Here is a 21936-nt window from a genome sequence, read left to right as displayed (position 1 = left end):
ATCCCTAGAAACTTCTTGAGGATTTAACTAAAAATGTATTTATCTAGTGTAAGTACCATGGCAGATGATTAATATATAAAAAACTGGCTGTTCCCAGGGCTAAGTGATATGCTTAGTTTTAATGTGCACATTCTTACGAGTTTGAAAAGCTTTACCCTTAGTGCAAAGTGTTTCTAAAACCCAATGAGAAATTATATATTCAATGACTTACTTTCTCCTTTTATAAGAAAAAAGTTTGGATGCAATTCACCTGTTTTTTAATCATTTCCATTTCTGTTTAGGTATCATTTAGTGCAGCTTATCTACCAACATAATATTTAGATGATTCCTTTTGTCCATTTTACAGTCATACACGTTCTATGCCTGATGGTTAAAGATCAAATAAAAGCTCTAGTGAGATTAAATGCACAAAATGCTTTTATTACTCCAAGCACATAAGTTACATTGCAGTTCCAGTTAGACAGCACCTCAGCTCATTTATACATATAGTAATTCACTGGATTGAGTACACATTGAACTGAAAAGTGATCCTTTTCCATCATCAGTCTGATATTCTTGGGTTAAACAAAACACATTTTCCCTATAGAATTCAGGTAGTAGTAATCAAAACGTGTTGTACACGTACATCTTAAAATTTAGAACTAAACTATGAAATAGGTATTTGTGAATGATGGCAGAAAAGAGTATTTTAAGCTGATTTTAATTTTTTCTGTGAATCTCAAAGTGATTTCCATATTGGACCTGCTGGCCAGAAATTAAATTAGAATTTTGTATATTCTCAGGGTGTCCGAACAAAATTAAAAGACCCTCTCCCCAACCCCACCCCCCAAAAAGGAAAGCATGTTTCCTCCTTTCTTATAAATAGGAACAGGCACAATATATTCTCACAGTTTTTGTCAGATTGAATATTCATGAGGGTAAGTAGTCAGTAGTGGCAGGGAAAGATATATCTCAGATTTTGAGCACAAGGCTAAGCCCCTTTAATCCATGCAAAGAGCTTTCATGCAGGAAGTTTAGTGCATAAAATATGATTATAGAAGTAGGAAGGTCTTTACCGTTTGCCTTTCATTGGGCAAGTTATTTCACCGGGCATATGCTGGGTAGTGACAGCGTTTTCCAAAAAGCCCATCATTCACTTAGGTTCATGATTCCTCAGAAATTGCAAACATTATGTTGTAAAATCCCAGTGGTAATTAAAAAGCAAACATTTGCCTTTCTGGGTACTTTACAAGTTTACTTACAAAACTGAGCATGTGTATATTTGTTTTTAAAGCTCAAATATTTAAACTTTGAGAAGCTGTACCTATAAGCAGTCAAAAGTATAAAGCAGTTTTTAATAAAATAGTAAAAAATGAGTACTTCATTGCAGATACATTACATTTTACTTAAAGCTAAGTTTCTAAAGCAGGGTAAACCTCCCAGAATGTGTCTAGTGAAAGATTGGGGTATTCATCCTTTTACCATCTCTCCGTGTAAATGGACATAGCATTATTAGAATCTTAATAGATACCCTGGATAAATTGCTGTACAGGGCCATTCTTGGAACCAAGCAACAGTGAATATTTAAAAGGTAACAAAAACAAATACACAGAAATTTAAGAGCTGTTGAATGATAAGTGAAACAAAAGTCTTGCTAACATGAGTGTGAAAATAGAAAAAAAATTATACTCTGCTTATTTTCCCAAGCAGGACATTCTACCATTTCTGTTTTCATTTATTATACCTCCACATTGAATCTGTGGATTGTGTTCATTTGAAAAAATATATCTGTACAGCCTTTAAGCTACTAAACGCCTGAATGTAATACATCTTTCCCCCCATATGCTTCCCATTGCGTAAGCATGAGGTGTACAGAGCAATGTGAGAATAGGCGACTCCAGTCCAAGATAAGAAAATAGATGGATTTTCTGGGCTGTGAGTTTTCAAATGTGCTCTTAACTCAGGTGCACAGTGGTAGCGACAGCAGATACCTCAGAGAATCCGGGGACACTAGAGGCTGAGCAGCAGGCTGCTAAGTGACTCAAAAGACTGGCTAGTAACACCGTTCTGTATTGGGTACAGACCGCTATTTCAACCATGCAGCTCCCATGGCTCATGCATTGCCTTATGATCTGTAGTCCTTTTTGCTGAATGGCTTGTTGCGCAATATGTTATCGATCTCATTTACCACGTGTGATGTCATCTTTGGGAGAACCTGAGATCAGGAGATGTTCAAAGGGTGTGGTTAGTACTGTTGATCATTTGTTCTTTGCGCTTAACATTAAGGCAAAGTCATCTAGATTTATGTACATTTATAAACCAAAACTGGATTGTAAATTTACCAGACTTAAGTTCCTTGAGGTCAGGAGCCTTGTTTTGTTCACCACTCTATCCCTAGTGTCTAGTTCACTAATTGTTTCTTGAATGAATAAATGTATAGACATAAAGCATAAATGAAATCTCATAGAAATATTGAATGTCTAGAGTAGTGCTGTCCAATATAATCGTATCTATAGTAGTGCTGATCCACGATATAAAGTTTTAATTTAATTTTATCTCAAACATTACCATTTCAACATGTAATCAATATATGAAATTATGAAGATACTTTACATTCTTTTTTGTTCAGAATCTTTTTACTTGATATGCATTGCACACAGCACATCTCAGCTAAGAGAAACCACTTTTCAAGCACTCAAGTGGCTCGTGGGTACCATATTGGGCAGCACAGGTCTAGAGTCTAAGGAGTGATTCATTCTGACTGGTAGTCAGAAATTGATGGTGGAGGACCAGGGTTTAATAGGTGATTCCAGGTAGACAGGATAGTGTGAACAAGTGACAAGTGACAAGTCAGCGAAATCGAGTGATAAAGGTATAGAGTGAGTGGTGGAACTCTGGGGATGGTAGGAATAGGGGGAAAGGGAATTAAAGAGTGAAGAAGGCCATTTTATGAAGTTGGGGCTTAATTCTGTGGGCAGTGGGGAACTGAGGTCTTCTGAGCTGGGAGTGACTCCATCAGACACCTGAAGGTAGTGTGAAAGAAGAGTTGGAAGAGACTGGGAGGAGACAAAAATGTTAGAAATGTATTGCAGTCCATGCCAGAGACAATAAGGGCCTTGACTAGGATGGTGGCAGTGGGAGTGGAAAAGGAGTGTGGATCTGAGAGTCATTTTGGAGTATGATGGCAGAGTGATTAGAAGGATGTTGGTATAGATTTTTGAGATTGGAATCTAAATGCAAAACAGTTGGGGAATAAGAAGGAATTTTTGAGTAGGATGTGCAGTCTAAGATGCCTGTGGGATATCCAGGAAAAGTGGTTTGTGAACAGCTGAAAATGCATAGGCGCATGAGTGCTAGAGTTGAGGATTTGAGTGTTATTTGCATGGGCATGTCAATTGAAGCCCTGAGAAAGGACGAGATGATCCAGGGCTACTAGCATTTACGGTGTGTGGGGGTCAAGGACACATATTACAGCATAAGACAGGTGAAATAGCAGACTTTATTGCTAGGATAACCTAGCCTCGTGTGGATGCTGGGGAAATACAATTATGATAACCAACTCTGAGGTTTCAGCCTCACCCTTCCTTTACTGCAGTCATGTTGACAAGATGACTTTGTTTCCACTTAAGTGGAATCATAGGGTTTGGCAGAATTTTAGAGCTGCTCAGTCTGGGAAACCTCTGGTTCTAGTTGACATTTTCCTGTCTGATGCCACAGGGGAGGTCTGTCTTCCCACCAGCTTTGGAGTCTCAGAGCATCTAAAGTAATAGTGTGTTATTTTCAAGAAAATGAGACTGCAACAATGAGATTCAAATCTAGAAATAGAGTTTGTTGAAAGTTTTGTGTCTAAAATATAGCCTGGTTAGCCATGAGGAAGAAATACTCTCATTACACCAAAATAAATTTTAGAAAGAACTGATATCTAAACATGAAAAAAAAAGAAACCATGAGGATACTTGAATAAAACATAAATATATATCTTGGACTTGAATAATCCTCTCTAGGTAAGACACAAAATTCAGGAACCATGGAAGAAGAATTGATTACATAATTTTAAATTTCTGCACTAAAACTACTATAAATGAAAGACAGACTGAGAAAAACATTTCCAAATGCAACAGACTCATTTCCTCCCTATGTAAAGAACTCGTAGGAAAATCTAAAAATTGTCAGCCTGGTGGAAAGTTGGGCAAAAGATGCAGATAGTTCTCAGAAAAAAATACAAATGGCCAGTAAACACATGAAAAGGTGCTCAGCTTCCCTTGATTAAGTGTGAGGTACAGCAACAGCAATCTTTTTTATCCCTCAAACTGTGGATATCTCTGTCCTTATTATTATGGGCCAATATGAGAGTACCAAGGAGCTGCAAACTTGAAAGCAGAGGTCAAGCAGAGAACATACATGCATAAAATGGGTGGATGGAAACGGGCCCAGCCAAGGTGCTCTGCCTCCTCCTCAAAGTGGTAGCCTCTGACCTGTGGGTCCAGAGGTCCAGGGTTGCCAGGCCTAAGTTTTTTAAGAAAAGCCATCCATCCAAAATTTTATGAGAAATTGCCCACTTTTTAATATTGGCAACTGATTTTAAAAGTTTTGAGCCAGTTCAGACTCAGCGTACATCACACAGGCTGCCAGTTTGCCTTCTTTGTATTATACTGACTAGAACAGATGGTGGGGCCAGGGGAGGGCTGGCTGGTATTGCTGGGCTATCAGGGAAGTCCTCACAGAACTCGGTCACTACTGATCAGGACCTTGGGGTAGAGTAGGAGTTTGCCAGGCTGGGGTGGGTAGACACCTTGCAGACAGAAGACTACCCTTTTATCTGGGGACTCGAATGGATCTTGGTGGCTGTAGATTAGGGTGCAGAAAGAGGAATGGCTGGGGACATGAACCTGGGAAGGTTGGGCCCGGGATGCGAAGGACCTGACTCCTCTGTTGAGGAGCCTGGACTTTTCTGACTAGGTGATGGGGAGGCTGAGAAGGGTTTTAAGGCTGAAGCAGGAAGGTGAAGAGGCAATTCTCTCTACCTTTTAAGGAGGAAGTGGAGAGGATGGGGATTGGTGCAGGCATTGGTAGGCTGCCTGTGGCTATGGCTTCATTCCCCTGGCTCTGCTTGTCTATGCCAGCTCCAATTTACGCATGCCATCTGGGACCCCGTAGAAGCTTCCTTTCCTTACAATGCTGGCATTTCATACTTCCCATCCTTCCCTGTGGCTGCAGCCAGTCCCACTACGGCCAGGGACCCCAGCCTCTGTCTACTCTTCATCACATCAAGGGGCCTAATAACAGCTTGCCTAGGGTAGGATAATCCGTGCTGGGGGGATACAAAAGGGGAGGGATGGTAAGTCCTATGGTAGCAGGGACACTGGATAAGCGTAGAAGCCCCATCCTCCTACCATCCAGAGACCTCGCCAGTGAGGAAATGCTTTGGGAAGATGACTCAGTCAGTTTTCCTCTGAAATGTATTTCCTTTCCTATTCTTTCACTACCTGGCCTACTCCCACAGCCTTTAAAGCTCAGCCCAGGAGTCACTCTGTGTCATCCCAGGCAGTATTAACCCTGCCTGGGATAGCACTGATCACCTGGTCTTAGCATGATAGGAATCCTCAGTTCCTTCTTCCTCTTGTCCCATGTCCAAGCACTCAGCCAGTCATCGTGTCTCTTCAAACCCTGTGGCGCCCATTCGCTTTGCCCCATCTCCACAGCCACCACCCTAGTCCCAGGCACCGCCATCTCTTGCCTGAACAACTACTGCCTTTGACCTGCTTCAGCAGCCACAAGTCATGTTTAAAAATTCATGTAGGAGCAGGTCCCTCCTTTTCTTAAAACCCTCCAAAGCAGGGGTTATTCACCTTTTTTTTGTTCCACAGACCCCTTTGCCAGTCAGTTGACAACCATAGACCCTTTACTAAGTCCACATTATACTGTGTATTATTTAATAAATATTATCACACCCCACCAACACATCCCCACAAGAATAATGTTATTTTGAATTTCAACTCAAGCTTACAGACTCCTTGTTAAGAACCCCTGCTCCAAAGGTCTCTTGTTGCAGCCAGGGGAAAATGCTGGCGCCTGTGGTGCCCCGAGAGACCCGACCCCTGCCTGCCTCTCCACCTCAACGTGTCTGCCCTTCCTTGTGCTCGGAATGCTCTTTCCTGGACGCCTCACAGGCTATCTCCTCATCTTCCAGAGCTCCGAAACAGTCCCAGAGGGGCCTTATGCAAGGTTATTATTTTAAGTAGACACACCCATCTCTTGATTAGTCTATTGCAACATCCTTCAAGTGTGTGGTAGCACTTTCACAGTCTAAAATTACATGGTAATTTATATTATCATTCGTGTAATTATGTGCTTATTTACTAGGTGGAAGGTAAGCTTGAAGGTTTGGACAGTGTCATTCTTGTTTCTTGGAGTATTTCCAGTGTGTGGAACATAGTAGGCTCTCAGTAAAGATCTGCTGGGTCAATCTGTGGATAGAGTTTTCAGTGTACTCTTTCTGAGTGAGCCCATGAGCTCCTTGAGGGCCGGGTCCTCCTGTCCTTACTCACCTCAGGACTCCCACTTCCTAACATGGTGCCAGACATACAATTCTCAGTAAACAGCAGTGGAATTGAAAGTGTGGGATTGGATTTCCGTACTTTGTGTACAGTCTGTCTCCCCGCCCCATCATCTCACTGTGTAGATGATCTTTTCCCAGAGCATAAGTGAAAATATGAGAAGGTGGGGGTGGCACTCAACAGGGGGAACATTCCCCTGCAGGCAAAAGGAACCAGCAGGATCCAGAAGGAATTGTGGCTCTGTGTGGGTTCTTAGAAGCAGAGAGCCAGAAGGGGTGGTGCTCCTGCCCACCCTGAGATACGTGGGCAAGGGGGCAAGCACCGTGTGTCCCCCAGGATGTTCTGGGCTTTTCTTTTTTAATAAGATATCTAAGAATCTTTTTATTTGTCATTCACCTGGGGATAAGACTGTTACCACCTCTTCCACTGCATTGTAAATCATCATATAAAAACACATGAAACAATTCTCACTTAAGAATTCATTACCACCCAAGTATGGACAAGGGCGATAGTGGAAATAAAATCAGGGCAAGGTTCACCTTTCTGTGGCCTGACAGCAGGGCCAGAGGGGAGGGTGACGCTAGAGCTGAGGCCTCAGCATCAAGATGGGTAAAACAGCAAGTGGCTGACTTAGACTATTTGAACTATTTTTCAAAAAGCTTTTTTAAACATTTAAGTTTCATCAAGTTTGTCCCTCTCCCCCCTGCCTCTGCTGCCCACATCTATTTCCTTTCGGGAGAGGTAACTGGACCATGTGTTTGCTTCAGGTTCAAGTGGACAGGGAAGAAGCTGTGAGACAGTTCTATTCCCCACGAGTGAGAGGAAAACAGAAACCACGACTGTTCCTCTGCACGTGGTGGCCAACGTAGGACTTAGATGGGACCTTTGGGGGAGAGGGGTATTCCCAACAGAAACCAACCCCTACTATCTCCTTAGAACACCCAGGAACTGTCCTCTCTCCCACCTTCCCCTACTTCTTGCTCTGACATGCTTCCCTGACTACTGCAGGCTACATCCAACGCCTGGGACTTCAGGCTTTGCACTTGTTAAATGGTTAGCTGCCTAGCAGGGGTGGGGATGGGTGCTCCTGAATTTGCTGTTAGGGAGAAGTGATGCTCAAAGTACAGAGAGAATTTTGATCTCAATTCTCTTGAAGTGTGGCAACTATTCTCTTGAAGTGTGGCAACTATTCGATTTGTTCGTTTGTTCATTTAACAAACATTTCTTGAGTGTTAACCAAGGGCCATATAATATTCTAGAACTGGAAGGTCCCTGGAGAAGCAAGAATGACACAGGTCTCTGACCTCAGGGAGCTTACAGTCTAGCAGGGGAGAAGACAATTATACTACATTATCATAAGTGCTATGATGTGGAGGGAAATACAGGGGGCTGTGAGAGCAGAGAGGAGGGCTTGGCACATTGTAGGTTAGCAGTACTTATTTGTGGAAAGAACAAATGAATGAATGAGGTACTTATATTGTCCTATGAGTATTACAGTTCAAGCAGGTCATTAAGCAGGCTTCCGTGGCCAGGCCTGGGAACCCAGTTGCCAAGTGTAACATGGTTTGGGTCTTGCAATGAACTGTCTCACAGAACACACGTCTTTGAGAAATGAGCTTTGGAAGCACAACCTGTTAATAAGCAGGGGATACTACTGGATCCAAGCGCTATAAATATTTTCTGGCTGTTTCTTTTGTCCTGCTTCCCCTCCACCCCACCTTCCCACTCCACAACAGGTGTCTGGGGCTCTCAGGCAACTCGGAGGCTGTGACACACTGAGGATCGGAGGCTGGGTGAGACGGTAGACTGCCCGGGGACGTCTTCAAAGGCCAAGAAATTCCCTGGAGTTTGGGAAAGGGCTGTAGTACTTGCCTGAATGGCACCAAGGTTTTCGATGAGCTGCTCAGGAGTAGATGATCCCAGGAGCACAGAGCTCACACCCTCGTTTCTCAGACACCATGCTGGGAAGAGAGAACACCAGGTCGGGATGTCAGAGCACTTTGGATTATTGTTTACCTTTTAAACACCAGCTACCGCTGTCATTTGTATTATTCTTTGAGGAGGATCAACAGTGCACTTTAGGATTAAAAGCCTCAGCAGCACCCCCTGTAGTGTGGGGGGATTTGACAGAATCTGTGCATTGGAAATGTGGGCTCAGGGTGCTTCTGCCTTCTACCTGAGATCTTGCTTCAGTGTCTGGGGACTCCATTCATCTACCCACCTCAGGAACACATTTTTGTTCCTGAAAACACCTAACATTTGTCAGCAGCAGACATCTCAATCCGTTTCCACTTTGTCTTTTCATATTCATGCACTCACTTCTTCCTCATCTGCTGTGTGGACACTTTGTAGCCTCAGGGTATCTGGTTCCTTGGTTTCTACCCACCTGTTAACCCTCTCTTGCCCTCCCTTTCATCCTAATGTGAGATCCATCCTGTGGTTGATTATATAAACTACTCTCTCAACAACCTTCAAACCCCTCACCCCTCAACTTCCTCTGCTTCTTCAGCAAGTCCCCATCAATCCTGCATCTGTGTTTTCTGCTCCCACAGGAGGGCAGCTGCATGTGCTGGAGAATCACAGCCCTGAGGTCTGGTGCTTCTGCGCAGTCACATCTCCACCCTGAACTCCTCCTCGCCCCTACCCCTAACCCCCACTGGGTCCTCACCCTTCTCCTAAAACCCTTAATTCATCCTCTACCCTGTCACTCTGAGCAAATGACTGTCTCCCACTTTATGTAGAAGATAAAGTCCACTGAATGGGATATTCCTTAATTTTCCACTCTCCAGTTTCAGAGGATGTGTTTGGTTTGTGTGCAAGGCCAGACTCGATTCCTGCCCTTAATCCATCTCCTCCTGCCTTTTTTTCCTTCAGTGGATGAGTGGATTAAATAATGATTCCCCTCTTTCCAGGACTTGAATCTCTTACTATTCTCTTCATCTCTGTTAACAAAATATGCTCAAACGATTTCCATTCTAAAATAAGCTTCCCTTAACCCTTCAGACCCAGTACTACCTCAGCCTTCTTAAACTTTTAGCTAAATGGTGGCCCGTCCTCAGCCCCCAGTCACCTTCTTGCCATGCTGCTAAAGCCATGGTCACCAGGAACCTCCTTGTGGTTACACTGGACTTCTCATCCTTAGCTGCCTGGGACTAGCTGTTTCTCCAGCCTCCTAGAGGCCATGTCTGCTGGACCTCCCTGCTCAGTGTCCCACAGCACTGTAGACTTCTTGCTACCAAGCCTGACCTTGCATTCCCAATCTCATTTGATGGCATCACCAGCAACTTGGCCTCCCTATCAAGAAACCTGGGAGTATCCTAAGGGCTCATCCTTTTCTAATCCTATATTACCACCACCACCACCACCCCCTTTTTTTTGTAGAGTATTTCAACCAGGTATTTTATTGGCTTGGCAACTGCAAAATACACACTTTTCTGAAAGATATTCCCTGTTTGAAAGCTAGCATAGCTTCATCCCAGGTAAGTAACTCAGACAAATATACAGAACACAGATAAGTCATAAGTCACACATAAAAGGCCCCCCAAATCAATTAACAAAAACCATTATACAACTTTCTATTTCTAGGCTCCCCCTAAATATATTAAATAGTTAAATAGCACATCTACTATCAAAATAATTTGAAAAATAAATTTCAATTATTGCAAATGAAAACATCATTGGTATGGTTCATTTTTATTTTCCCCCAAAATGAAGAGCTTTGCCTGTGGTTATACTCAGGACAGAACAAGGGGGTGGGGGTGAAACTCACCTAAAAACAAATATGCAAAGTTAAAAACGTTGGTCCTGGGTAAGTTTTTTTCGATGGGGGTGGGAGGTGAAAATCCATCATCCCAGCAGAAGTGGTGCCTGAAGCTCTTACAAATGCCTCCTGAGATGGCTGGCCGGCTGCCTTTCTCCAAGATCTCACCTTCCCATCCCTTTCTATGTTCTATCTCCCCACCTAGGCTAGGCCCTTCCCAAGTTGAAGTTCTATGTCAGGCAAAGTCTTGCTTATTGATGCATTAAGCAGTCAGAGATGAGGGGGAAACACCCCTTCCAAGCACCCCACCTTGTATAAGACTTTTAAGTCTATATTCAGAGAATCTGCTGTGACAACTAGAAGCAGAATAAGGCCTTTCTTCCCTGAAAATGGACTTAAAAAAACCATTCTTAAGAGCAAAAATTTGTAGGCCCTTCAGATACAAAAACAAAACTAGCCTACAGGTAGACTCACACACATGCAAACGGGGTCTGGTCAGACTCTAGAGGCTGGACAAGGGGAAAAATAATCCAAGTCTAAACCCGTACAGGAATGTCTGGAGAGCGATCCTCCCACGCTGACTGCCAATTAAGGGGGTGTGGAGTAGGGACAGGAGCACTTGGACGATTCCGGATGAGAACCACAAACTTGACTGCCAGCATCTGAAGCATGTCCCACTTCCTGCTTGATCCCAGCCAGGGAAACGTGCCTTCCTTAAACCTCCACTTTCCACTCCCTGCCTCAGATGTCTACTCCTTGAGCTGAGGGAGGAAGAGGTATAAGTGATGGAAAGGCAAAGACAGGAAGAAACGTGACCTTTGGCACCAGCTTTTAAAGGCCCTTAAGGGGGCATGTGGAAAGCTCTACTGGGCAGTTTCCAAATTGTGTCTTCTGGACCTCAAGACACCCTTCTCACCCCCCAAAACTTGGAATCAACAAGGAGAAACCAAGAGGCAGAAACGAGTTATTCCTAACCACAAATCCCATCATTCTGCTTCCATTTCCTCCCCTGCAATCTATCGCAGGTGCCATGAAGGCCAGGCAAGGACTGCATTTTAGTCTTCTGAATTCCCCAAGGTACCCAGCGCAGGCTAGGCATACAGCAGATGCTCAAGGAAACTTGAGGAATTGAGCTGGGTCCTGAATGGAGGTCATGGGCAACCTCTTGGAGGAAGTGGCATCTAATGAAGTCTTGCTTCAGCCACTATCTAAAAGTCCTGAAGGAAGGAAGCCAGCCCCTTGTTCTTCTCTTTGCTGCTTCCCAAGTCAGTCTTGTGACCATCTGAAGACTCGATACCTGGCCAATTGACTGGGGTCTTTCGGAGCATCCCCATCTTATGGGCACACCCCACACCCCACATTCTGTCAGAGCTCAATGCCCGCAACAGTAGAGACCAGGCACTTAAGGTCCTTAAGAGAAGGTGCAGTTTCTCATAACAATTCTTCTATTGAATAGTGCAAAAGCAAGCAGCCCCCTAAGGGCAATTCCCTCAGAGGCCTCCAAAAATCAGAAGGAGACGCAGAGGGAATGAGGAGCTCCCCATGAAAGGGAGGCCCTGCTCATCCTATTTCAGCAAAATATTTCCTTTTGTCTTTTTGGCCTCTTCTGTGGTGGAACACAGTGATACTGAGTAACTGTGTGTCACGGCTCAGCCAACAAGCCATCTCAGTTCAAGGATTCCTCCGGAGAAAGCATTACTCTTTCCACATCCCAGTCCAGTTCCCAAAGCCGCAAACCACCATGCCCCCACATCCTTTCTCTGTGAGGTGTCATCCCAAGCCAAGGAGCACAAAAGAGCCATGTAAATGATTTCAACATCCCTTCAACTTCACAACTGGGACTGAGCCCTCCTTTAAATTCTGGAGTCTGCTGCCAGCATCCTCCTGAGCTGTGAGCATGGCAGAACCAAGATAATGCAATAAAACAAAAGAAAAAGGAATGGAGGGACCTGGTGTTCCCTCCTGGGGTCTTGTCTGACCTCCACCCATTCATCCTCCTCCTGGGAAGCCTGGAGTAAGCAACCCTGTGGGAGACACAGGTTCTCTTTTGCTGGAGGAACCCCCTTCTACATCACCCCCACCCTGCTATGGAAGAAGTCATTGGGATTATTTGGTTTTGGGTGGATGGAGGAGCACAAGCTAAGCTTCAGAGATGGGAATGGGATGGGACTAGGTTCATCTCCTTTGGTGTTTCCTGGAGGAGTGAATCCTGCTCTGGGAGCCTTCCAGGTTTTGTCCAGGCAGCTTTGTTGGCACCTCCTGGGGCAGGCAGTTGGATAGGGCAGCAGACATAGAAGCTGCATGCTCTCAAAGCTGTCCATGTGAGGTTTTTTGGTGGGCTTGGGGCTGGCTGGTGGGGTGTCAATATTGCGTCTTGTGAGTGGGTTAGGTCCCTCTTTGCTTCCTCTGACCTTTCCCAGTGTGTGTTCACTGACTTCTCATTCAAATAGATGGATTCAACATGGCAACCCTAAGTGACTGGTATCAGTTTCAAGACTGTGTGAAGAGGACTTTTCAGATAGGGCATCTCCTCTGCACTCTTATCTAGGAAGCAGGCCAGCAGGCACCACAGGACAGCATGGTGGCAAATCTTCAGCATGTTCTCCTGCCTCTCCAGCTCCATAATCACTGCTTCCAGGTGCTGGACCAGGTCCTGGTAGGACTCACAGGTAGGAGAGTGGTAATAGTACTTTTTCCTCTTCATGCAGGATGTTTACCTCAGGATAGGTCTTCTTGATTTCCTCATAAGTCATCTCTTCACAAATGCGTTGACTTCTGCTATTCATAGGGAAGTTTCAGGGCCTGTGCTGTCTGGATGGTACATTTCAGTTGCCTGGTCCACACATTGAGGTCCTTCCGGTTCTGTTCCTCAATAAATTTGCTCAGGGAATTGCCAAACTTCTTGCCCCTGATGGACAGGCCAGAGTTGCCTCCAGTCTTCCCCTAGATGTACTTGTTCTCCCTGTGCAGACACAGGTAGATGGTGTGGGGCTGCATGTGAATGTTCATCAGGTAGTACACGATTTGGCTCTGGATATGGTCCTGTTCACCAAGAACCTCCAGCAAATGTTGATCACCTTGATGAGTGACAAGTCCCTGTTGTGTTTATCTGGGTCAAGGGGCTGATAGCTGGCATCATGGCAACTGCTTCTCTTTATGAAGTCTTCCATGGGTTCTGCTGAGTTGCCATGTTTGTAATCTGGGCTGGAGATTTTCACTTCCATGTTGTTGGAGGTTACCATTGTAGAGTTGTCACACACAGACTCTGAAACAAACACCTTGAGGCCATTTTCTTTGGCAAAATGAAGGCCCATCTGTCTCCTCTCTCTAGTCATATTGGTGGCATCAAAATCCATGATTTGACTCCCTTCCTGCATCAGGTATGTTTTGACATTTTTCAAGGCAGCTACGGCACACTGGTTCCACACTCTGATGGCCTCTTCATTGTCAGGGCAGAAGTTGTAGGGGCAGTACTGTTTCCCTGCTTCCAGGTGATACTCCCCATGTTGCACACTTCTTGGGAGGCTCTTCCAGTTGAGGTAATGGGTCACCTTCTTAGAGATATAGATCTTCCTCTGGGCTCGGAGGTCGACCATGACAATCACTGTGGGGAAGATGGTCAACTTCAGCCCACAGGCTTTTCTGGAAGGCATCACAGAGGAGGCGCTCACTGCAGTGCTGTTCCTGAGCCTGTGGGTGGTCCTGGGCATCTAAGGAAGGAGATGTTGAAGTGCCAGCCCCTGCATTCCCTTTTAATAGCCAAATCTAGTTTATTAGCTCTCTTAAATATTTCTCAGTATGGTAGTTCTCAAACTTTAACATACATCATAATTATCTGGAGAGCTTGGGAAACATCCCGAGTTTCTGATTCAAAAGTTTGCGGGTGGGGCCTGAGAACTAGCATTGCTAACACGCTCCTGGCGGGGATGCTGATGCTGCTGATCCAAGGAACATGTTTGTTTTTTTTTTTAAAGAAAATATGTTTTTAATATTTCATCTTCTCTTTGCATTTATAACAGTTCAACAATCACAGAATTCCTTTTCTTCCAATGCTACAAACTGTTACAAATGAAAATGCTTTCTTTTTTTAAACTTTATTGGGTAAAAAAGGGGCTGGGTAAATTACTGCCCCCAAACCACCTGATGTCAGCAACACACAAGACTGCTGGGCATACGAGAACGCACTAGACAGAGCTGGCTACCTGTGAGTAACACCTGCAGATGATTCTGGAGAATTAGCATCTCTAAGGAAGAGGTGGGGATTCAGAGTGCCCCTGGCAGGCATATCCAGAAGGCCTCTTGAAGAGCAAGGGATGGATGTTGACTCCTAGACAGGTGTGTGACTTGGGAAGCCAGCACACAGATGGATTCAAGTAGTTTATTTCCTGCCAGGGGATCTCCCCCTCCAGTCTACCCCTTTCTAAAAGCAGATCAGAGGTAATATGCCTAGAAATTATTTTCCTTTTGGTTCTGTGAGTTCTGTGGTTAAAAGCAAATGACTTGTTTACAAAGAATGGAGGGGAAAAAAAGACAGGAAGAAGACATCTCAGGGCATAGAGAAAAGAAGAGGAGAAAAGAGCATGTTTTAATTTAAAATTCAGACTCTAAAGGTCTTTCATGTATGTTTAGCATCCAGTGAAAGTCTACATTTTGTAAAGATTTCCTCTGTAGAGAGAGGATGTTCTTTCATCCTTTTCAGAGATAAATTTAGAAGTCGAGTTCATGTTACCACCTAAAAATGGTATTTATGACTGTGCAGAAAATGTGTTTCTGTGTGTAAATGTCACTGACCACATGCCCCAGCTAGGAGCTGGCAGAGCTTCAGATCTCAGGTGTCTAAATCTTTGCAGAAATATCATCATCATTATCATCATCACCATCATTGCTACCATTTACTGAGGATCGATTCTTTGCCTTACAGATATACTTTTCCTTTACTCAACAAGCTTATCAAATATGTATTATTATATTAACTTTCCAGATGAGAAAATTAATGATCAGGTTAAATAACCTACCTATGGTCAAATAATACTTTTTACTGTGCTTGTTAAAGCTAAAGAATGCTAACTAAGCACATTAAATACATTCCTTGATTTTTCTTTTTTCTTTTTTTTGGAAGGAACCCTTGAAGCTACTTTCATACATATGCCTAAGTACATGATATTTTCCACTCTAAAACCGCCTCCCATTTCCAACTTGTTATGACAGTTATCTGTGCCACCTGCTTTCCAAACTCAGAAATGTCAAGGATCCAACAAATATCCTATGAATATATGTTTTTATTTGCAAAGAACTTATCTTTCACTTTTTATCTCATTGGATTATTGTAAATGATTTGTCCCAATTCCCGCTACTTCTTAATGATTAGCAAAATTTCCCCCTAGAATCGACACACATTTTAATCCTTTCTCAAAGCCACCACATGGATTCTCTCATCTTCTGTTTCTTCATTTGTAAAGTGAATGTGTATAAAAGTAACATAATCTTTATTAGCAACTGTAAAATAGGGTGAGTAATAGTATATATCTCAGAGGATCACTTTGAGGATTAAAAGCCAGACAATGAACATAACATGCTGAGCACAGAGCCTGACAAATATTGCTCCGGAAGGGAACTGAAGATCTAAGGGCTCCACTACCCACTTCACTAGGCACTGGCTGTATGTTGCTGTTGAGCACCGGAGACATGGCTAGTCTGAGCTGAGATGCTGTAGGTGTAAAATATATTCTGGATTTTGAAGACTTAGTAGCAAAAAAAAGTATAAAATAGTTCACTAATAATATTTTATATTCATTTCATGGTAAAAATATTTTGGATATATTAGGCTAAATAAAATACATTCTTAAAATTAATATCACCATTTCCATTTTACTTTTTTCATATGGGCTTTATAAAATTAATTGTTATCTATGTGGCTTGCATTATATTTATGCTGGATGGTGCTGGTGTCCAGTTTTCAATTGCTACCTGTGATCACACACAACCCTTCAGTGACTGCAATGTCGGAAGAGCAATTTTAATGGTCCCTGAAGTAGATGGGAGTCCCCTATATATGTGATGTGACTTTTCTTTAACCTAAAGCTTCTTTGAAAATAAAGTGAAAAAATAAGAGGAAAAAAAAAAGGTCCCTGAAGAAAGTACAAGGGTAAAGCTTCTTCAGGTTAGACTGTGTGGCAATAGCCTTGTGTTTTGAGTACAGCCCTGTTTCTCAGCCTCTCACCAACCCTGGCTCAGCTTCAACACGGGTGGACACTTGAGCCAGAAGTCATGGATGTCCCCAGAGAGTTCAGGTGAGGCCCTGTGCGTTTTCACTGATAGGTTCTTGTTTTAATGATTCTGTAAGTGGTGGGGGGGTGGGGCGTGGAAGTAAGAAAATTGACTTAACAAGTAGAAAATTCCAGGGAACCCTGGAAAACTTGCTTTATATAGTATTAACCAAGAGTTTATGCTACAGGATCAGTCTGCCCCTGCAATAGGCATTTTATCATGACAGAGTTGTGGATCAACAATACAAAACTGTATTTCCTATGATCGCAGGGGAGGGATTTTTGCCCCCTCCTGAGTAGTTTTCTTACCCACAGCAAGCTGAGGTAGTGTGCAGCCCAGACGCTCAGCGATTGGGGAAAGGTCTTTTAGCTTGTTTTGCTGTTTTCTCCCTTCTTCACTTACAATTCTTTCCTTCAACCACTGGTAGCACTGAAGATAAGAATAACATTTAAATGTTAATGTCTTGTAAGGGATTGGGATCAAAGGTTGTTAAAATCAGCAAGATGTAAGAACCTCACAGTGACTTCCAAATCTTCTTGATCTGACTCTGATGTGTGTGGTGGCAAGGATGCCTATGTCTTCAAGCAAAGAAGCTTTCCCCACAGTATCACTTGTTTGTGGGTTCAAAATAGATTGATTTTTGACTAATAGTCTCTGTTGCAATCAATCAGTATGCACAAAAATTGTTAAAATCCTGACATATAAGCAATTATATCTTCATCTGCTAAGTGGAAGAAATGATGTTTCTTATTGGGATAGTTTCTAAATAGTTTCTTACTTAGAACGTGGGGGGAAAAGCCAAATTTCCATTTCACCAAGGTCTATTATGTTTCCCATTCGTCAAGAAAGCTGGGCGCCAGGCTTTCTGCTCAAAGGAAGCCATTATCGTACATTCTTGCTGTAACTATCTTTCTCCTAGCCTTCAATTCACTCCTAATCTCCTTTTCTTCTTATAATGGGGCTTTATTGCTAGCTTCCTTGGTTCCTTCCTAGAAGCAGACTTGGTATAACCGATAGGTACCAAGTACATTTCTCAGTTTTTAAAGTGGATGAAGAATTTCTCACATGCGCATTACCTATTATGTAGCTATTGAAATTTTACAAGGCAAGGAAATTCAAGACAGGAAACCATTCTTTAAAACCAATGAGAAGAGACTGCTCTTCCTCTGTAGACTTTTAAGTGAGCCTAATTTCTTAACTATAAAGAGAAAAATCTTTCAGAACTTCTCAATGCCCTACTTCCCAAGAGGCTCTGCTTTGACTATGAAACACACGAACCAATAGGCACTTCCGTACAAAGCCAGCACTAAGCAGCAACACCTGAAGAAAGAGAATTTCTGTAAGCACCTGTTTTAGTGAAAATAACACAAACCATACCTTGTGGGCTCTGTGGACTTTCTCTGTTGCGGGCATTTGTGACGTAATTGCAACCATTGAACTTTACCTTCCTGAAGGACCGTCGGTGGCAGACACTCGCCCTGTGCGATTTCAAAAGGCCACTGGTTTTTGTTTTTTAAGTATTTCCCCCATCCTTTTAAGACAGTATTTTCAAAGAAGGGGTGCGCACATTTGGCTTTATGATGATATTTTGGACTGATTCTGCAGGCATGAAAGAGAGAAAAGGGCGAGCCGCCCTAATTCTGCTCGCCTCCCACATCTCAAGGGCTTCTGGCCTGGCTCCGTACTCCGGAGTTGCCTGTGGGGAGGTGGCCAAGAGTTTTCCCAGCCTCCACTCCGGGAACCTTTGGTTTCTTCCAGGAGGAAGGGCGGCCTGGAGCATCTCTCCAACTGGTGCCAGTGGTGATTAGGTGGACAGTTAGGAGCAACGAACCCAGTGTTTCAGGGCAGGCTGCCTTCCCAGAGCAGGACACTGGATAACTCAGAGCCCCTGGAACTTGCTTTTGCCTCCTTCCATGGGGTACATGTCATCATCCATCACTTAAGTTTCATAACATCTTTCAGAGCTCCACTGTCTCTAATGTTTTTTAAGAAGGTGAAAACTAATAGCCAAATGCCATTTGAACAATTGCTTTTCATCATATCCATGAGAGCTCATGAAGTTTCAACATATATCACACACCTAACAACAAATGGCTGATTTATTTACCAACTTGATGGAATGGTTCCAATTTTGAAATCATAAGGCATTATAAATGATTCATTTTTATTATTATTATTAGAGAACCTGTAGATTTACAGAAAAGTCATGCATACAAATACAGAGTTCCCATATAACATATGTGATTTATTTTTAGTTTGAGGACTGGGTTGCAATTGCACGCACACACATGCCTTTGCAGAAAACATACTGCTTTGCTTGACACAGATTTCTGAAAGTACCAAACACCAAACATCATCAAGTGTGTCATTCCCCCCACACTATGAATCACATTATTGCTTTAATCAGTGGAAAATGTAAGCAGGTTAGGGTTTAAAAGAAGTAGAAGCATAGTATGTAAACTGCTTTTCTCATACCAGAGGGAACAAAAGGCTTTTGGAAATAAGCAGCTTTACAAATGGGGAACTGTTGGCATCGGGAGGAGATGAAGCTGAATTAAAATATGAGTCAACTATGTAAGGGAGCCAGCATGTTTTGTAAGAAGGCTGGTGGTGGGCATAGTTGTGCACAATAATAAACCCAGCTCCCTGAGGGCAGTAATCCTTGAATCAAAAGCTGAAATCTCCCCTTCCAATCCCATTATATCACTTACCCCACTGCACTGCAGTGATTTGTTTACGTGCTGGTTTTTCCCTCTAAAGTGAACTGGAGGGCAGAGATGGCTTATTCGGCTCAACATCTCTAGTCCTGTCACGGCACCTGGCCCCAAGAGGGCCTCAGCCACTATGGTGGTGAGGCAGAAATCAGAGAAGCCAGAGTTCCACAGGGTAAAAATTAATCTCTTCAATTCCTTCACTCCACCATGGTTGTGTCCTCCTTAATGAAGTGTGACTTTGCTGACAATCCTGTGTGATCCCAAAATGTCTGTATTTTCTTCTAATGTAGACTTGTTCCACCACATTGTTTCATAATTCACACCTCCACACGTCTGTCTCTCAAACAAATCCCTGAGCTATTCATTGAGGGTCAAGACTGTGTCTCATTCATCCCATATCCTCAGCGCCCAGCTCAGAGCCTGGTACCATGTAGAAGGACAATAGATGTTTGCCCATGGAACAGTTGAATTCATTTTTCTCCACTGCTTTTTCATGTAATAAAGTTCTTTAATTTTTTCCAAAGCCCACTTCTTTGCCTTCTCCCAATGCTGTGGTCATTATATAGGTGTCCCCATTTTACAGGTGGTGATACTGAGATGGGAATAGTTTGTGAGACTTACCCCAAAGCCTCTAGTTGGATTGGACCGTGGCAAAACTAAACAGCCATTGACAAAGTCAGCAATATTTAAACCCTGGAACTTTTCTAGAATAATTTAACATTCTATTTAAACATCAAAGTCTTTGATTAAAAATAGCAGTAAGTCTCCACTACTGAGGTTGAAATCTCTAAATAAAATGCTAGGACTAAAAACATTCTCTTCTGAGATTATGCCATAGTATGGTGTATCCTCAGTTTCTTAATGTGAACGCCTGCAGTAGTTGAGCCATCCTTCCCACTTTCCCCCTAACTTTCCTTTTTTTTTTTAAAAGATGTATTTATTTATTTATTTCTCTCCCCCCCCACACCCCGCCCCCAGTTATCTGCTTTCTGTGTCCATTCGCTATGTGTTCTTCTGTGTCCGCTCGTATTTTGTCAGTGGCATCGGGAATCTGTGTCTGTTTTTTTTGCGTCATCTTGCTGTGTCAGCAGCTCTCTGTGTGTGTGGTGCCACTCCTGTGCAGACTGCACTTTTTTCGCATGGAGGGGCTCTCCTACAAGGTGTACTCCTTGCATGTGGGGCTCCCATATGCGGGGGATACCCCTGCATGGCACAGCACTCCTTGCATGCATCAGCACTGTGTGTGGGCCAGTTTCACCACATGGGTCAGGAGGCCCTGGGTTTGAACCCTTGACCTCCCATATGGTAGGCAGATACCTGATCAATTGAGCCAAATCCGTTTCCCCCCCTAACTTTCATTCACCTAGGTTAGCGTGTTTCCTATTTTCCTTGTCAGAGGGCTATGTATTTTGATAATTTTTCTTAAAACATTTTGCTAACAACAGAGAAGAGCTGCAAATAAACTTATTGCACCTTTGTGTTTAAAAACTACACATCTTGTCTCTTGATCAGACTTTGTTGATCTTCTCTATAGCTCATCATATTCATTCATTCAACAAACATTTATTGAGTACCTATTATGTGGCAGGCTCTGTGATGAACTAGATGAGCACGTTTCAGTTTCTGCCCTACAGGTGTCCCTGAATCATTATCTATAACTTGAGAAGTACTTTGTAGTTGGGTGCCCCTCTCTGATTTCCTTGGAAGCCATGTTTGTACTGCCTCCTTCTGGAAAAGACTCCATCAAAATAGACACATGACCTGAGCTGATGGCAGTACCTTACCCTTTGGCCACTGCTATTGGCTTAATAGGTTGGCACAGGACCCAAAGTTGGTCAGTCTTCTCTAGAACAAAGCCAGGAAGGAAAATATCTCTTTTCTCTCTGGTTACATGGCTTTAAAACAGTAGCCTGAAACTACCAGCTTCTTTGCTCCTGGTTTCATAAAGAAGTCCCATTTACAGTAGAAGAAATTGATGCCCACATGCAGAGAGAAACAGAGGGAGAGAAGGAGAGTGTTCAAGTCCACAGATAGAATCACACTTGGTGCTCGCCAATATGCTTGCCAATAGAGTTCCTCTTCTTTGACTAAACTAGTCCAAATTGAGTTTCTGTCACATGCAACCAGAGAATTCTAAGGCTTCTGTAAAAGTGTTTATGGGACAATAAAGGAGGTACAAATAATTCAGTTTTACAAAGTTAGGATAAGCTCTACAGAGGTGAAGACAACCAAACTTTGTCTTTTAGGATGAGGAGAAATTCCACAGGAAGATGAGAAGGAGGGCATTTCCAGCAAAGAGTACAGTGCATTGGGGTAGAAAATGAAACAGTATGAGACAAGAATGAAAAAGTGGGCTCAACTCAGATTGCAGGAGGATTTCCTCAAATGCATTGCTGTGGAGTTTGGGCTTTGTCCTATAAGTAATGACTGGGAAATCATTAAAGGACTTCAAGCAGTGTCGTGATACAGTCAGAAGAATCTTTTAAAAAGATAATTGGTCACAGTGTTGGAGTTGTAGAGAAAAGGGGAGGAAATTAGAGTGCAGATGGGAAGATACTGTAGTAAACCAGGAAAAAAACAATAAAGGTCTGAATAAGTGCCTTACAGGGAATGGACTGTGGAGAGAGGATGTGAACTGGAGGATTTGGTGTCTCGTTGG

At 43.2% G+C, this 21936-nt stretch overlaps 2 protein-coding genes and 1 pseudogene across 5 annotated transcripts in view; 1 reads left to right on the top strand and 2 right to left on the bottom strand.

Annotated features, from left to right (window-relative positions):
- The window catches only part of SSR3 (signal sequence receptor subunit 3), a 40622-nt gene that overhangs the window by 16642 nt on the left and 2044 nt on the right, over positions 1 to 21936 (top strand). Inside the window, exon 5 of one of the 2 annotated variants that reach the window (XM_071214580.1) lies at positions 9326 to 9395. The exons of the other annotated variant lie outside the window; for it this stretch is intronic. Coding sequence (XP_071070681.1) covers positions 9326 to 9380 — 55 coding nt within the window. The 3' untranslated portion in view covers positions 9381 to 9395. Of the gene's footprint in view, positions 1 to 9325; positions 9396 to 21936 lie in introns of those variants that run through there. 2 annotated transcript variants of the gene reach the window in all.
- KCNAB1 (potassium voltage-gated channel subfamily A regulatory beta subunit 1) overlaps positions 400 to 21936 on the bottom strand; it is a 417236-nt gene continuing 395699 nt past the window's right edge. For all 3 annotated transcript variants that reach the window (XM_071214579.1, XM_004454440.5, XM_004454441.4), the window contains exons 12-14: positions 16872 to 16992; positions 8409 to 8497; positions 400 to 2194 (exon numbers count right to left, since the gene is read on the bottom strand). In XM_071214579.1, coding sequence (XP_071070680.1) covers positions 2105 to 2194; positions 8409 to 8497; positions 16872 to 16992 — 300 coding nt within the window. In that variant the 3' untranslated portion in view covers positions 400 to 2104. The remainder of the gene's footprint in view (positions 2195 to 8408; positions 8498 to 16871; positions 16993 to 21936) is intronic.
- Positions 12421 to 14009, bottom strand: LOC105745754 (6-phosphofructo-2-kinase/fructose-2,6-bisphosphatase 3 pseudogene; annotated as a pseudogene).

The sequence above is a fragment of the Dasypus novemcinctus genome, chromosome 4, assembly GCF_030445035.2.
Source record: "Dasypus novemcinctus isolate mDasNov1 chromosome 4, mDasNov1.1.hap2, whole genome shotgun sequence".
Lineage (NCBI taxonomy): Eukaryota > Metazoa > Chordata > Mammalia > Cingulata > Dasypodidae > Dasypus > Dasypus novemcinctus.
Note: the sequence above shows the minus strand (reverse complement) of the source record. Positions and strands in the feature narration are given on the sequence as shown.